The 17,516-nt window shown below is 38.3% G+C and overlaps 1 protein-coding gene across 36 annotated transcripts in view; it reads left to right on the forward strand.

Annotated features, from left to right (window-relative positions):
- Window positions 1–17,298, forward strand: part of BIVM (basic, immunoglobulin-like variable motif containing) — a 39,159-nt gene extending 21,861 nt beyond the window's left edge. For 20 of the 36 annotated variants that reach the window (XM_077973949.1, XM_015121414.3, XM_077973952.1 and 17 more), the window contains 6 exons: window positions 126–230; window positions 448–542; window positions 8,659–8,791; window positions 10,479–10,565; window positions 14,651–14,747; window positions 15,575–17,298. In XM_077973949.1, coding sequence (XP_077830075.1) covers window positions 126–230; window positions 448–542; window positions 8,659–8,791; window positions 10,479–10,565; window positions 14,651–14,747; window positions 15,575–15,868 — 811 coding nt within the window. In that variant the 3' untranslated portion in view covers window positions 15,869–17,298. The remainder of the gene's footprint in view (window positions 1–125; window positions 231–447; window positions 543–8,658; window positions 8,792–10,478; window positions 10,566–14,650; window positions 14,748–15,574) is intronic. The other 16 variants (XM_077973960.1, XM_077973946.1, XM_077973945.1 and 13 more) reach the window with 1 other exon arrangement.
- The last annotated feature ends 218 nt before the right edge of the window (window positions 17,299–17,516 follow it).

Genomic DNA, 17,516 nt, shown 5'->3' on the forward strand with positions numbered 1-17,516 from the left:
ATAAAATAATGAAAAATATTACTAAAATTATTTGCAAATCAGACAAACATATTAACATTGAGATAGGTTGTATTTGCATATGACTGGAATTGAAAAATGAAAGGCAATGAATGTTTCTTTTGTAGTCTTCCACCTATTACCCAAGAAGAAGCTTTACATATTCTGGGCTTTCAACCTCCATTTGAAGATATTAGGTTTGGTCCTTTCACGGGAAATACAACACTTATGAGGTATGAAGACCCTCTAAGAGGCAATACCGTGTTTCTAGTTTTGCAAAATGATAATGATGTAGATGTGTGTTGATAGCAAAGCATGTATTCAGCTGCTGGGCTTCAACCTCTCATGGGTATACCAACTTTGGGCTATGCCTGGATTTCTTTAGAATTGGAATAATGCCATCTTTGTTGTAGAATTGTTGCCATGAGCAAATCTTCTTGTTATTTTCAGGTGGTTTAGACAAATTAATGACCACTTCCATGTAAAAGGATGCTCTTATGTTCTATATAAGCCTCATGGGAAGAACAAAACAGCAGGAGAAACTGGTAGGTAAACATATAGAAGATTTATACACACACACACGCGCACACACACACGGTTTAGAGTTCATCTCAAAGACTGGCTGTTTAGCTTCCTGGGACATTATGTAAACCCTCAATACAGTCTGTTACTTGCATGTAATCTGTAGGGCACTTTCTAATACGCAGTTTAATATTTTGCCTCTTCTCACCTTTTTATGTAGAACCTTTAGAACTTTAAGGTATATCACAAACACTACTCTAACATATTGTATTGTTTGGGTCCATGGTGTGTGTGTGTGTGTGTGTGCGCGCGCACATGCTAGTAAAACTCTAAGGAAGCAGCATGGAGTTAGCAGTTTTTCTTTCTGAGAAGGAATGTAAGGATTTGAGAATATTTGATGTTAGACCTGTGTGGTAACATATAATGGCAGGAAAATAGATTGTGAAAGTGACAAAGTTTTGCTATAAAATAGTCTTGGTTATAACAGAAATATTAATGGAGTTGATCTCAAGGATTATTCTAGTTATGTGCTAATTAAATAATTGGTACTATTTAGCAATTTCCATTTTTAAAATATTACAATCTTTTGACTGTATAAATCAGAAAACTATAATACATTGTTAAAGAAAAAATTATTCTGACACTTGTTAATAGGGTGAGGAAGACTTTATTTAAGGCTTGTGAAAGGCGTATTGTAGTAGGGATGAGAGATCAGGCTCAACTCTGAATACAGCAAAGACAGCTGAGACTTTATAGCCAATGGACACAACAAGGGGTTTGGGGGTGGGAAATTACTAAGAGGGGTAAGGGTATGGGGATTCTTGCTAAACTGGTCTAACAGACTTCTTGCTAAAGGCAGGTCAAGGTCTGAGACATCAAGAGTTGGTACGGGAGGCCTATGAGGAACTTGATTAGATATTAAGAGTTGTGGGTTCTCTCTAAACTGACTTATCAGGATTCATGCTAAAACTGGACACAGAAGTCAAAGGTCCAGGACCGTTTGAGAAGAAGACTCAAGGATTAATCAAGAAGAGAATTGTTATCAATAGAGGGTATATGGTTTACCAAGGTAAAAGACTGAGCACAAAGTCAGATATCTTTCTGTTGACCTATATTGGGGATATCGAGTTGGTTATTGGAGGCAGGCTTGGAGATTACATGTTGGTTTCTACACATACTAGTTTTGTGACCTTGAACAAGTCACTTGCTGAGCCGTGATGTAGACCTTTTATCTTTCTATATTTGTATAGGGTCAGTGTGAGGATAAAAGGAGACATATTTGTAATGTACTCAGCACGCTGTGTTACAGAGTAAGGACTCAGTAAGTGCTAGCATTTATTCCTACTGACTAAATTCTATGCATTCACATGGGGCCTGTCTATCCCTCTGGAAAACACAGCTTTAAATGCTGTGTTGCTATTTATTTCTGTTTCTAGTGAGACTGTAACCACACTACTCTCAGTAGGTGACCAGGCAATGAAAAACTAAGAAAGGATATATTATCCTGTTTCATAATTTTCTCTTCAGCTGTGTCTAGTTTGCTTTTTATACTGTCTACTGAACTTGAGTTTTTTAAAAGAGGTTTTCAATCATTTTTATTCTAAAATATGTAGCTCTTTGAAAAATATGCTTTAAAAAAAATCTCATTCCTTACTCATATTTTCAAATCCTTTTATTTTTTAAATCTATTGAAACTTTTTTCCTCTGTATTTGGTGTAATGTAAGAAATGTGTATATATCCGATTTTGCTGTCTCTTGTTTCTTCTGGATCTTATTTGAGGTGTCTTCGTGTGCCATGAAAAGAAAATGCGTAATTTGGCATTGTCTTGTATAGTTCTTGAATGTTTACTTCCACAAGATGTGCTAAACCTTTTTCTGGTCCAAAAGATTTTCACAGTCATTCTCTAGTTATTAGAAGGTATAATAATGATTCTGTCAATTGTGTTCATTAAAAGTTTTATAAAATGTCTGCCAATGACATTTTACACCCTGTAAACCGAATACATGGCAGTTCAGTGAAAGCAAGAGAAAGGGTGAGGGTATCAAGGCACAGTAATTAGCAACCTGAGCCCGCACCACCATGTGGAGTTCCTGCCCCTCTCTCAGGGATAGCACATGTGTGACCCGGGACCTTTGGATGTAGGGTTGTATAGTGTAGAGAGCATCCACACTCAATCCACGGAATAAATACTAGTAAAGCTTAATTTCTTTTTAAAATATGAGGATCACTATAAATAAATGTTCTGATATTTTGTTTCTGTGCCCCCAAAGGGGGTCATCTTGTATAACCACCTGGATGTGTCAGTACTGAAAATCATTAACCTAGAGGAGCAGTAGTTGGCAAACATTTTTAAATAAAGGCTTGATAGTAAATATTCTTGGCTTTGAGAGACACATGGTTGTGGGGCAGTCACAGCTGCTTGATACGGCAGCCATAGACAACATGTAAACAAATGGATATGGTGGTGTCCTTGGAAAAACCTTACTGATGGACCTGAAATTTGAATATCACATAATTTTCACATGTCACAAAATATTATTTTTCTTTTGAAATTTAAAAAATTTTATTATTTATTTTTTAGAGATGAGGGTCTCATTCCATCCACTAGGCTGGAAGGCAGTGGCTGTGATCATGGCTCACTGCGGCCTTGAACTCCTAGGCTCAAGTGATCCTTTCCCCTTAGCCTCCCAAGTAGCTAGGACTACAGGTTCATGCCACTGCATCTGGCTAATTTTTAATTTTATTTTTAAATTTTTTTCGATTAAAAAAAATTTTTAGAGATGGGGGCTTACTATGTTGCCCAGGCTAGTCTTGAACTCCTGGTCTTAAGTGATCCTCCTACCTCGACCTCCCAAAGTGCTGGGATTACAGGCATGAGCTACTGTGCCTGACCCTTTTTTCTTTTGATTTTTAACAACGTAAAAACCATTTTATCTTGCTGCCCATTTCAACACAGGCTGCAGTCTGCAGACTGGATTTACCTGTTGGTGGGACTTTGCCAACCCCTCACCTAGAGGATGAAGCTTAAATTCCTGAGCATGGTGTTTGAGGGACTGGGTTTCGAGTATCCTGCTCCAACCTGCCTCCCCTGGTGTTCAGCCATGCTGGGCTCCTCGCTGTTCCCCTGTTCTTCACAAGGTACAGGTCATCCTTAGGCCTATGTGCCTCACCAATGAGATGCCCTGCTGTGGAGCATGTGGAATGTGGGATTTCATATCTTTGTGATTGGATTCCTATGTATTTGTCCATCCTGGACTTCAACATAACAAATGGATATAGTGGTGTCCTGGGAAAGCTCGGAGGGGGGGCGGTGGCTTTTTCTTCTGCTTGCCAGGCAGGATTCAATCCCTTCCTCTCCTGGGTTGTCACAGCAGCACGTGTGCCTCTGGTAGAACCTTGATTTCGTTGCGAGGTAATTCTTGGTGCACCATATGGTTTCATGCAGAAAAACTAGAGTTACCTTCCTTGACGATCAGGCCAAGTTCTTACTCATTTTTGCATCACAGTGCCTGATACTTAGGTGCTCAATAGGAGTTAATTTAATGAATTCTCAGTTGAGGAAATGAGGCAGGAGGAATTCAGGAGATTGGGGTTAGGAAACTTCTAGGAGAGAATTTTGTTGTCCATTCCAAAGCTGGCATTCTTCCTTTGCAAGAGCTCTCTCTTGTGATGTGGAAAGGAAAATGTTTTGTTTTTCCCTTTCTGTAGCTCATCTTTCCTTCTGGCTCCTACCTGCTCTCCCCTCCCCACACTCCCAGACACACACTCACCTGCACCTGTGTGCTAGGTCGGCCCTGCTTTCCATCAGAACCCAGTGCATCCTCCTTCTGTCTTCTGGAGTCTTTCAGTTGACAGTTTTTCAAGTGTTCCTAAGGACGGAAATGAGCCAACTCATTGAATCTGATGTTTTCAACTTGACATCTTAGCAGTGCCTTGAACATTGCCTTTTACATTATAAACAGTAAAATATTAAGACTGTCTCAGAATCACTTCTTAATTGATTCATAGGGTGGCTTTATATCTCTTTTAATGGGGTGTGGACCAAAATGCATGCCTGGGAGTATAGAAATGATCACTGGAGCGAATGTCATACTTACATGTCAGACATAATGGAAAGCTATTACAATGCAGTTCTCAGTCTTGTGTCTCAAGACTGCATTATGAGTAGGGCCCTGGGAGACACCAGAACAAGACTCATAATTCCTTTTACTTGTTTTCTTTTTGTCTGCTGATTATAAGAGGACTTCATTAGAGCAGTTCATGGCTTTTTCTATTAATATCAGCAGTATCTAGATAGAGTGAGAAGATAGATGAAGAGATGGGTCAGTGAAAGTAAAGAAAAGAGGGGAAGCAGGAAGACCAAGAGAAATTAGAATAAGAGACAAAATCTATCAAAGAAACTCTGGGTATTGAGGATACATCAGCTATATAAATTTAATCAAATTCCCAAAGTAAGAACATATAATTTTTAAATTAATGGAATGGAATAAAACACTAAAAGGGCCATGGAGAGAGTTGACTTAGGAACCACTATTCTGGAATTTTAAAAGATTTTTGATCAACTGTCCTGTCCAACTTTAAGATTTTATACTATGATCTTGCTAGAAATTTTCATTTGTAGATCTTTTGAATATCTGTACTTTATTTATTTTATTTTCCAATAGTCTGGTACCTCCCAAGTTCTTTGTGACTTATTTAAATGTAATGATTTGGTGCATGTGTTAACCAGTTCCCTTAATAATCAGGATGTGTAGCATTGGGTCCCAGGAACTTTTTTTTTTTTTTTTAATCTATGTGTTTAAATTTCCTTCAGCATATATTCACACTTTTTCATTGAGGAATGGGATAAACTACCTATTTTCCTTAACTTTTTTTCTTTTATTTTGTTAGGAGGTTGAGGTGGTTACTGTAATTTCTTTGAGTAAGTTTTAATGTATTTTTCAAATTTTATTCCTACTTTCATTTTTTTCCAGAATATTTGACTTCTTACTGCTTTTCTGTGTGCATTTCTGGAAGCATAATTAATCTGCCTACTCCTCCTGGAATATTTTTGTCTTTACCTTTGCTAATTGGGGGAGCCAATTAAGCCCTGCTTCATCTCTGATATGTTCCTTGACCACCTTAGCCCTGGATTCCTCTAAATCCCTGTAGTACTGATTATTCACACCCATCATTTTCCATTTGCTATGTGCTATGTTTTATTATGTTTCACCTGTTTAATGTGAGTGTCCAGCTCCTTGACCATAGGGACTGTTCTAAATAGCCCTTACATTCTAGATACGATGCCCACGACATCACGCTACCTTATGAATTCTGATGGTATTCAGGGGGTAGGGTGGTTCATGTGTAAAGCAGACATCTCTTCTGTTCTCTCCCATTGCGGAAGAAAGAGTTGCAGAGATAGGCTTTCTCCTTTCTTTCTGGGATGTTCACTGGTGAAAACCGTTGTCGGTAGCGCTGTTTGTTTAAAAACACTTTTAAATGGATCTTCTCTCTGTGCTTAAATTGTTTTTTAAGCACTGCTAGGCCTGTTTTTCACAATGGGCTTTACGTTTTCCTGGGGACCACGCTGCTGTGATTCAGGGACTCCCCGGTGCTTATTTCCAATGGGCTCTCAGTAACTGTAAATTAAGCACACTAATGGAATAAAAGCGAAGTCCGGGGCTTTTGATAAGACTTAGCTGTTAATATGAGTATTTTTTTCAGAGATGTCACTAGCCACAGTGAAAATTTATTCTAGGAGATGCCAACATTAGGTCTCTGTTCAGATAACTTCAAAGTATGGGTTCACTTAGCCACCAACATTTGTGCCAGGCAAGTCCAGATTCATTTTTTTAAAATCAGCTGGCTTGAAAATTGTATTTATGTTCATGTATTTAGTTTTTTTCTGGGGGTATTGCAGTTCATAACTTTTGCTTATGCCATGCAGATCATGGGTCTGCATTTGGTGGTGGTTGCTTTGTTGCTTAAGTTTCAGATTTTAAAGATATACTGAAGTACAGACTCAACTTCATTCTGAATTTAGCTTCCCTCAGTAATACATTTGTGTCTTCTCATACACAGAATTACTTTCTTGGACAACTACCTTAATGTATTAAATGCTGTATTTACTGGCTTGGCACGGTGGCTCAGGCCTGTAATCCCAACACTTTGGGAGGCTGAGAGAGGTGGAACATTTGATGTTGGGAATTTCAGACCAGCCTGGTCAACATAGTGAAACTCTGTCTCTACTAAAAATACAGAAATTAGCTGGGCATGGTGGTGAGTGCCTGGAATCCCAATTACTTGGGAGGCTGAAGCATGAGGATCGTTTGAACCCGGGAGGTAGAGTTTACAGTGAGCCGAGATCACGCCACTGCACTCCAGCCTCGGCGACAGAGCAAGACCCTGTCTCAAAAATAAAATAAAATAAATAAATAAATAAATAAATTTTTAAAAATGCTGTATTTACTATCTTTTATTTCAGAGGGTGATCTTTTTCTGATTTTGGCCTGAAATTGTTGGGTTGTCCCACAGTAGGCCTCTCTATACCATTATACCCTATATTCTATAAACTAGATCATGGGCTGTTCCCTGAGTATATTCCTTCTTCCCCAGTGGTTTTGTTTTCTCCTAATGGTCTTTCCTCTGTCTAGATTGTTGAAATCCTGACACTTCATTAAGTTTCATCTTGAATGCTACTTCTTGACTCCTCAAACCTGATGTGCTGTTTCTCTTTTGAATTCTAGACCCCTTTTGTGGCACTATCTTATTCCACTTTATATAAAAGTTACTTGTTCCATCTTCCCTACTAATAGACTTGAGGGACTGTGCATCACTCCTTGGCTCTCTGCTACAGCCGTGGACCTGCTGTTCTTAGTAGTCTTCAGCTATTTCAGTGGCCAGAAAGTCAATCATTGAAACTATGACTTGGAAGCTTTCATCTGCTTCATCTATTTTTAGGATTTCTAGTTTTAATGGGCTGTTTATGAATAAATAATTTAGCTTCTTCTGGGAGATGCAAGTTAATGAAACCTCAGTTAATGGCTTTGAGTACTAAGTGCTGGTAAAAAGTCATTTCTTATGGTAATACTTTTGAAATTGACCACTATTATAGTTATGGCAAATGTCCAAGGGAAGAGTGGATATAAGAGGGTGTGGTGGTACTACTAGCCTGTCTCTGTAAAGATGTTATCTTTGTCACTTGGCTTTTGAAGGCTACTCCTCTAGCCTCCGTAAGTTTTGTGTAAAGATTAAAGTGTGTGTTAGTGTTGTAGAAAAAACGGGGTTCTTATCACACAACAAGGAAAGATTAGGCTCACAAATACTTTGAAGGGTGAGAGGGAACAGAATTTATTGGGTGAAAAGGAAAAACCTCAGCAAGCGAGAAGGGTTCCTGCTAACAGGCCCTCATCTCAAAGGTTGAATCCCAGGTTACCACACAGGGATAGGAGAGGACAGGCTCCTCCCCACTGCAAACAGCGGGCACTTCCCGAGGCCCAACCCCATCCTCCCAGCATGCAGACCAGTTGGGGATTCTCCAGGAAGCCCTTTTTACTTGGCTGTCTCATTAGTAGGAGAAGTTTGCATTTTTAGAACTTGTTTATTACCTGGAGTTTTTTTATTCATATACATCAGTAGTCTTTTAAGTTGGGAAGGGCGTACTGCATATATATTAGAACCTCTATATTTTAACCTAATTTTAAATTCCAACTTTTTGTATATCTTTTATAAAGACATTAGTACAGCGGTATATGTATATACTTTACAAATGCATGTGCTAATATTGGGCATGCTTGTTCAGAATTTTAAGTGATAGCTGTGTACAACCAGAAAAGTTGAAACCATTGCTGAATACACTAGGTATCAGGTTTTAGACAAATTAAATTTCATAGACAACTGTGTGTGTTATTAGAAGGTTTTGGTAAGCAAGGACATATTTTAGTTCTTTAGTTTGCTAATGAGCTTATTAAAGAGTAAAACAGAATACATTTATTAACATTTTTTGTACCTATCAATAGCCTCTTGTTTTTCCCCAGCAGTGTCAGTGTGTTCCAAGTAATGTCTTTTCTGTCCTTAAGCCCTTAACCCTTAAGCTTTGTGTAAAGCGTGGACACTGCTTTATGGGCCTTCAGTTTGTGTTTGTTTGTTTTTAATAGCTTCAGGGGCCCTGTCGAAGTTAACCCGTGGATTGAAAGATGAATCACTGGCTTATATCTATCATTGCCAAAATCATTATTTTTGTCCAATTGGCTTTGAAGCAACCCCTCTTAAAGCTAATAAAGCATTCAGGTAAGCATTGACATGTTTTAGAAAGTGCATTTTAAGAAATATTAAAAAATAGCCGGGCACTGTGGCTGTCGCCTGTAATCCCAGCACTTTGGGAGGCTGAGGTGGGCGGATCACGAGGTCAGGAGATAGAGACCATCCTGGCTAAGACAGTGAAACCCCATCTCTACTAGAAATACAAAAAAAATTTAGCCAGGCGTGGTGGTGCATGCCTGTAGTCCCAGCTACTTGAGAGCCTGAGGCAGGAGAATGGCATGAACCCGGGAGGCAGAGCTGCAGTGAGCCGAGATCGTGCCACTCTACTCCAGCCTGGGCAACAGAGTGAGACTCCGTCTTAAAAAAAAATAATAAAAAATAAAAAAATATTAGAAGTCTCTGAAATTGGAAGGCTTGGTGATCTGCTTTCCTGACATTAAGTTAGACTATTCTTTAAGCATTATGACTTATTCTTCTGCAGAACTGCATTTAGTTAATTGTGCTGTTGAAAATATCCATTTAGATACTGTTGTTCAGTCATTATAGGAAAAAGTCACTTGAAAAATCACTTGTTTTTGTCTTAGAGACAGGGTCTCACTCTGTCATTCAGGCTGCAGTGCAGTGGTATAATCATAGCTCACTGCAGCCTCAACCTCCTGGGCTTAAGTGGTCCTCCCACCTCAGCCTCCTGAGTAGCTGGAACTACAGGTACACACCACCACACCTGGCCAATTTTTCTGTTTTTTTTGGAGACAGGGTTTCAGCATTTCACCATGTTGCCCAGGCTGGTCTTGAACTCCTGGGCTCCAGTGATCTGACCACCTCAGTCTCCCAAAGTGCTCGGATTATAGGCATGAGCCGCCACACCCAGCCAGGATGGGTTATTTGGGGTTGGAGGCCATGTGACCTTGGAGTCCCACTCAAAGGCTCCTCAGGTTTAGGGAAGAGAGGGATGCTGAGACAGGTTGGAATGACCTGGGAGAACCAGGAAGCTGGAAGTTGTGTTTTATGAATGAGGAGCAAGAGGGAACTCTCTTGTTCTCTCCAAATGCTGAAATGCTTTATTCATCTTTCTGGAGGTGGAATTTCTTGTAAGTGAGGTATACTGTGTGTTTCTTTTATTATTTAATCCTGCATCTTCACCTGATTTCAGACATTTATCAAATATAAATCATGGTTTTAAACCGACTTTGTACCCTTTAAAAGAGAGTTCCTCACTTCTGTCTTCACCTAAGAATCATGTGAGATTTTTTTTTAAAAACTATAAAAATCCCCAGCTGTACTCCAGACCTAGTCGAATTAGAATGTCCAGGGATGGGATTAGGAAATCAGTGTGTTTAGAGACTCCATTGCTTTAGGCTTTTATTTTTAGGATGCCTTTTGAGATGTCTTGAATTCACAGTGAAAGGAGAAGAGTAATGGAAAAATGCAGGTAGCATTCCAGGATTTTTTTTTCTCCTAGAATTTTAGAGGTGGTCTATTAAAACATTTTATAGCCCTAGATTTTGAATAGAGGATTAAGGCTGAAATTTAATTTGTAAGTTCCCTTTAATGGCCTATAGAAATTTACCCTCACCTAAGCTCTAATGTCTGTTCTTGATGAATGAATGCCGTGTTTGAGTACACTCTAGTATGCCTTTTATTAATATATAGTTGAAGCAATATACTCAAGGGAGTAACTATTAAACTTACTGCGAATGTATTTTATGTTTAGCAGGGGACCTCTCTCACCACAGGAAGTTGAATATTGGATCTTAATTGGAGAATCAAGTAGAAAACATCCTGCCATTCACTGTAAAAAGTATGCTGACTTCCCTTTATTTTCTTTAATTGGGGTAACATTTAGAGACAATGAAATGCAGAGATCTTAGTTGTATATAATTAGTTTGATAAATGAATGCACCTGTATAATCACCACCCAAATAGGATATGGTACACTTTCATTGCCGTGGAAAATACCCTCACTCTCTACTCATATCAATTTCCATAGAAAGCCCCTCTTCTGATTTCTGTCACCACAGATTTGCTTTGCCTCTTCTTGAATTCCATGTAAACAGAATCATACAATATTATTTTTGCGTCAATATCTTAAGTAACATATTTGAGATTCCTCCATTGTGTCACGTGTATCAGGAGTTTATTTTTTTTATTGCTGAGTAGTATTCTGTTGCATAAGCATGCTGCAATTTGTTTTCCATTTTCCTGTTGATGGGCATTTGAATTGCTTTGAGGTTTCGTCTCTTGTGAGCGAAGCTGTTAGGAACATTCATGTACAAGCCTTGAAACAAATTATACAAAAATTTTAGTGAAATATAATTCACATACCATAAAGTTCACCGCACCCACCATGCATGGTGGCTCATGCCTGTAATCCCAGCACTTTGGGAGACTGAGGTGGGAGGATCGCTTGGGCCCAGGAGTTCAAGACCAACCTGAGACCATTTCACAACCAAAAAAAAAAAAAAAAAAAAAAAAAAAAAAAAAAAAGAGGCAAGAAGATTGCTTGAGCCTAGGAGATTGAGGCTGCAGTAAGCTGTGATCATACCGCTGCACTGCAGTCTCGTCTGGGTGACAGAATGAGATACTGCCTCAAGAAATGGGAAAACATGTACAATTCCACAGATTTTATTATAGTTACAGGGTTCTGCACCAGTCACCACTATCTAATTGCAGAAAATCTTCGTCACTCCAGAAAGAAATCCCATGCCCCTTGGCAGTCACTCCGCATTCCCTGAGCCTTGGCAACCACTGATCTACTTTCTGTCTCTAGGGATTTGCCTATTCTATTTTGTTTGGTTGGTTTTTTTTGAGACAGAGTCTCTTTCTCTTGCTTAGGTTGGAGTGCAGCGGTGTGATGTCAGCTCACCAAACCTTCACCTCCCAGGTTCAAGAGATTCTCCTACCTTAGCCTCCTAGCTGGGATTACAGGCGCCCGCTATCATGCCCAGCTAATTTTTGTATTTTTTGTAGAGACAGGGTTTTGCCGTGTTGGCCAGGCTGGTCTCAAACTACTGACCTCAAGTGATCCCCTCGCCTCAGCCTCCCAAAGTGTTGAGATTACAGGCGTGAGCCACTGCACCTGGCTGGGATTTGCCTATTCTTGACATTTCGTATAAATGGTGACATACAGTATGTAACATTTTGTACCGGGCTTCTTTCACTTAATACAGTGTTTTCAGTGTCATCCATGTTTTAGCATGGATTAGAACTTCATTCCTTTATATGGCCAAATCATTTCCTTTGTATGGATAAGTCACTTTTGTCATACAAGTCTTTTAGAGGACATATGTTTTGTTCTCCTGGAAGATACCTAGGACTAGAATTGCTGATTCATAGTATAGATGTATACTTAAGAAACTGTGAGAAAATTCTCCAAAGTGGTTGTAAACCTTCTGATGAACAGAAGTTCTAATTCTAATTAATTTTAATTAAATTTATGTTATCAATTTTGTTCTTTTATGTGTTTTGTGCCTAATAAGAAATTTTTGCCTACCACAACCTCAGAGATGCTTTCCTGTTTTTTTCTAGAAGCTTTATAGATTTTATGTTTAGATTTCTGATCCATTTCTATTATTATTTTGAGACAGGGTCTCTATCACCCAGGCCAGAGTACAGTGGTGTGATCATGGCTCACTAAAGCCTTGACCTCCTGGGTTCAAGTGATCCTCCCACCTCAGACTCCTGAGTAGCTGAGACCACAGATGTGTGCCCCCATGCCCTACTAATTTAAAACATTTTTTTTGTAGAGATGGAGTCTTGCTGTGTTGCCTAGGCTGGTTTAAAACTCCTGGGCTCAAGTGATCCTGCCTCCTTGGCCTCCCAAAGGGCCGGGATTACAGATGTGAGCCACCATGCCTAGCCTTAATTACCTTTTGTGTGTGGTATGTGGTAGAGCTCAACTCTGATTTTTCCCCCAGTGTTTATCTAGTTATTCTAACACCATTTGTTTACAAAGATTTTCCTTTCCTTATTTAATTTCTTTGGTGCCTCTGCTGAAAACTGTATGTGTGGGCTCTTTCTGGACTCTGTCCTACTAATCTGTCTGTCCTTTTACTGACGTCAAACTCTGAATTGTTTATACTAAATCCTGAAATTAGCTAGCACGAATTTTCTGAATTTTTCTTTTTCTTAAAGATTGTTTTGGCTCTTCTAGGACCTTGGCTTTTCCATAAAAATTTTAGGATTTGTCTTTTTGCTCAAAAGCCTGTTAAGATTTTGATGAGGATAGAATCTATAGAATTCATAATTTCGGCTGGGTGCGGTGGCTCACGCCTGTAATCCCAATACTTAGGTGGGAGGATCACTTCAGCTCAGGATTTCGAGACCAGCCTTGGCAATATGGCGAAACCCCATCTCTACTAAAACTACAAAAATTAGCCAGGCATGGTGGCATGTGCCTGTAGTCTCAGCTACTTGGGAGGCTGAGGCGGGAGGATGAACTGAGCCTGGGAGGTCGAGGCTGCAGTGAGCTGAGATTGCATCACTGTACTCTCCTCCCTCAGTGACAAGGTGAGACCCTGTCTCATAAATAACGAAAGAATTAATAGTTTAGTTTTAGGAGAATTGACATTGTAACAACATAGACTATATCTTTACTTAATTAGAACTTTAATTTCAACTTTTTTTTTTTATTTTTCAGTATGGAGTTTTATGTCTTTTGTTAAACATTTTTTCTCAATGTGTTCTTTTACACTGCTGGTGGGAATGTAAAGTAGTACAACCACTATGGCAAACAGTATGGAGATTCCTTAAAGAACTAAAAGTAGCTCTACCATTTGATCCAGCAATCCCACTACTGAGTATCTGCCCAAAGGAAAATAAGTCATATGAAAAAGACACAGGCACACACATGTTTATAGTGACACAATTCTCAATTGCAAAGATGGAGAATCAACCTAAGTACCCATCAACCAATGAGTGGATAAAGAAAATGTGGTATGTATATACCATGGAATACTACTCAGCCATAAAAAGGAATGAAATGATGTCTTTTGCAACAACTTGGATGGAGCTGGAGGCAATTAATTCTAAGTGAAGTAACTCAGAAATGGAAAACCAAATATCATATGTTCTCATTTTAAGTGGGAGCTAAGCTCTGAGGATGCAAAGGCATAAGAATGATATAATGGACTTTGGGGACTCCTGAGGGAAGTCTGGGAGGGGGATGAGGGATAAAAGACTACATATTGGATACAGTGTACACTGCCTGGGTGACGGGTGCACTAAAATCTCAGAAATCACTACCAAAAGACTTATTCATGTAACCAAAACCCAGCTGTACTGCCAAAACAATTGAAGTAAAACAAAAGATATTGCAATAAAAAGTTTTTCCTCAGTGCATTATACTTTTTGATGCTATTGTAAATTGATTTTTAAAAAGTTTCATTTCCTTATTATTTGCTGGTTGAATACAAAATTACAATGGATTTACCTAGGTAGACCTTGAATCTTACATCTTTACCAAATCCTATTAGTTCTAGTAGTTGTTTTGTAATTCCCTTGGATTTTCTGCACAATTGTGTTGTCTGCTAACAGAGACATATTAACTTTACATTATTTTAAAAGTGGACTTGACTGTAATTGAAAAGGAAATATAGCATGTTGCTGCTTTAGCCTGCAGGATGTCATCTAATATGTTGGTATTTATTTATTCTGTAGGAAGAGTAACCAATTGTATACTGAGAACCTTGGCAATGGTTGGATAAACAGAATTGTCATAAAACTAGAAGTTATTACAGTTTAGTAGATGAAACAATGTTGAGATAAGAGAATTACTGCCAGTTATTGCTGTGATAATATTGCAGCAACTTGCTCATGAAAAATTCCATTGCAATGATACTTTGGACTTAAAGAAAATTGTGCTTTATCCTTTCTTCTTAACTATAGATGGGCAGATATTGTTACTGATCTAAACACTCAAAATCCAGAATACCTGGATATCCGGCACTTAGAGAGGGGACTGCAGTATAGAAAAACAAAGAAGGTAAGAAGAACACCATTGTGTTTGAAGGCATTTCCCAGCTGACCAAAATGCAGTGTTTTACTTAGCACTCTTTAGGTTGTAAATAACAGAAACTTATATTTTATAGAGGAGTGAAAATTATTTTAAGGACACAGGGCTGTCTTTAAAACCCTAGGGCAAGGGGTATAACCTGGAGTCATAAAGGAATGGTAGATGGTAGCAGGTATTGGAATGATAGCAAGGGCCAAGTAATTGGTAGTCTGCTTCACTCTTTTGGGGGCTATACATTGTTCTTAGCTCTCCTTTTGTCTGATTACTTTCTTCTTATGATCATCATCTTTCAACTTATGTATCTTTTTTAGATGAACAGTCTAGACTGAGACTGAGCTGTCTTGGGTTCAGTTCCATAGTCTTAGCCCAGCTTGGGCCAGATTAACTGTGGCCTTGTGGCAGAGTCATGTGTACAAACAAGGCTTTGAGGGAGGCTCTAGGGAAATGATATCCCATTGATACAATCTTACTCATAAAACTATATGAAGAATAGGAGAGAGAGGAAGAGGAATGATCTTGGTGTTTGAATTAGGCAGATGGGGAAGTTCTCTAGTATGTGTTGAGAGTAAGTAGTAGAGAGGTACGGGGAGGAAGGTGTTTTGGCTCCAGTGGGCATTGTTATATTTTGTAAAGGCAGCTGTCAGAAAAGGTGCAGGATAAGGTGCTCTGATGATGCCTGGAAGGAAAGTACCATTTTGAGGCAGGTGAAGTAAAAAAGAAACAAGGGAGTTCATAGGGACAAATTAGTACAATTAATTTCCCTTTATTTTCTTCACCCAACTTTTTTTTCTTCTCAGGTTGGGGGAAATTTGCATTGCATCATAGCATTCCAGAGACTTAACTGGCAAAGATTTGGCCTTTGGAACTTTCCATTTGGAACTATTAGACAAGAATCACAACCTCCAACACATGCCCAGGGAATTTCCAAATCTGAGAGTGAAGACAATATTTCCAAGAAGCAGCATGGGCGTCTGGGCCGGTCTTTCAGTGCTAGTTTCCATCAGGAGTCGGCATGGAAAAAGATGTCTAGTATCCATGAGAGAAGGAACAGTGGTTACCAGGGTTACAGTGATTACGATGGGAATGATTGACTGTGTTTGGTACTGAACAGCTGGCATTATATATGAAACTGCTATTCAGAGGACTGTATAAAGACAGTAGAAGATTTTAGTAAGCCTACATTAAATAGGAGCAGATCTTGTGGTATAAAAAATAAACTTGTAGTTCTCCAGATACTAAGCTTGTACATGATTATGATGGGTGATTTCAGATATATAAGCAGATAAGCACAGATTATTGTCCTTTCAAGTTAAGAGTATATAAATAATCTGGACAGAAAATTTCACAAAATTCAATAAAATTACAACTGTTGTCTAAATAAGTCAAACACAAATTCACTTAATAGCATCAAGATTTGAAATACTTAAGCATGAAGTGACTTTTTAAATGACTCGAATCTCTAGATATTTGTTACAGATAGTTTTATTCTCAAGACCAAGATGTAAAGTACCATCTGCCCTTAAAGAAATTGGGGCCATCAATTTCTAGTTTTCACTCATGGTTAACATGCGTTTAAAATTATTTCATGAGTCTAGTAGTTCTTTGATTTATAGCAGGATCTTGCTTGCCTCATTTGTCTCCTGGTTATGTTCTTAGGATTCTGACTAAGAGGCAAAAGAGAAAAGACTCAAGAAACTGATCCTTTCTTTTGGTGCAAATGGATGACTTAGTGCATTGATTCCGATTTTTTGACTTTCTTGAATGGTTTGTAATAATCAAATATTGACAAGAACCTTAGGTCTTGAAAGACTTTTGTAAGTCTAGATGACGTTTGCCTTAGGGATAAAGTAAAAGAACAATTGGCACCTTAAGTTTCTATGCCCAGGGTTATCTGTGACATGAGATCTCCTGATATTTGATTGCTCTCTCAATATGGAGTCGTATGTTGATAACAGTACTGAAGATGCGTAAGAAATGCCCAAGTCACTCAGAGGACAACTACCCATATTCCAGACTCTGAGCTGTTTCCTTTTTTAAAAACCATATAGACAATTAGCTGTTTGAAGTGAGTATTAAATATTTCAGAAGTGTGAATTTCATGTCTTTGAGCTCCTCTAGCTGCTGTCAGTTTTTCTTCTGCTGCCAATCTGTGACTCACAAATGACTAGGATCTCTTGTTCTTTAATTTTAGGGTCTTGTTCCAGGACTCAAATCAGTAACTTGGTGATTACAAGGTGCTGAATATGTTGGTAACCATATCGCAATACACCTCAAGGAAAAGGTTCAGATTTTTATTTTTAAAATATTTTCATTTTTTCTTGAATTTTATATCCATTTGTTCACTCATACATGCCTAGCCTACAGAAGGGGATATATATTATGAAATGGTCATTTTTCTGAAGAGAATATTTTGCTTGAAATGCAAAGAACTGAAAGAGATTTGTAGGTTGTTGATTTTGTTACTTCATACTGGAACTTTTAAAAAGTTTTCATCAAATAAAGTTTTGTTTTCTACTTTTAATTGTATGAATGATTTTAAACCTTTGTTTTAGGTAGAAAGTACCATTATGTCTTTGAAGTACATGATAATTTGTCAATTCTGCTCAACTGGTACATCATAAGAAACCATCTTGTGTCTTTTATTATTAATGAAACAATATGCATTATGACTATAATTTTAGATTTCTAATTTAATAGGAAATAGACAATTTGATTCTTATGTTTGAACCAAATGAAGCT

This window comes from Macaca mulatta, chromosome 17 (assembly GCF_049350105.2).
Source record: "Macaca mulatta isolate MMU2019108-1 chromosome 17, T2T-MMU8v2.0, whole genome shotgun sequence".
Lineage (NCBI taxonomy): Eukaryota > Metazoa > Chordata > Mammalia > Primates > Cercopithecidae > Macaca > Macaca mulatta.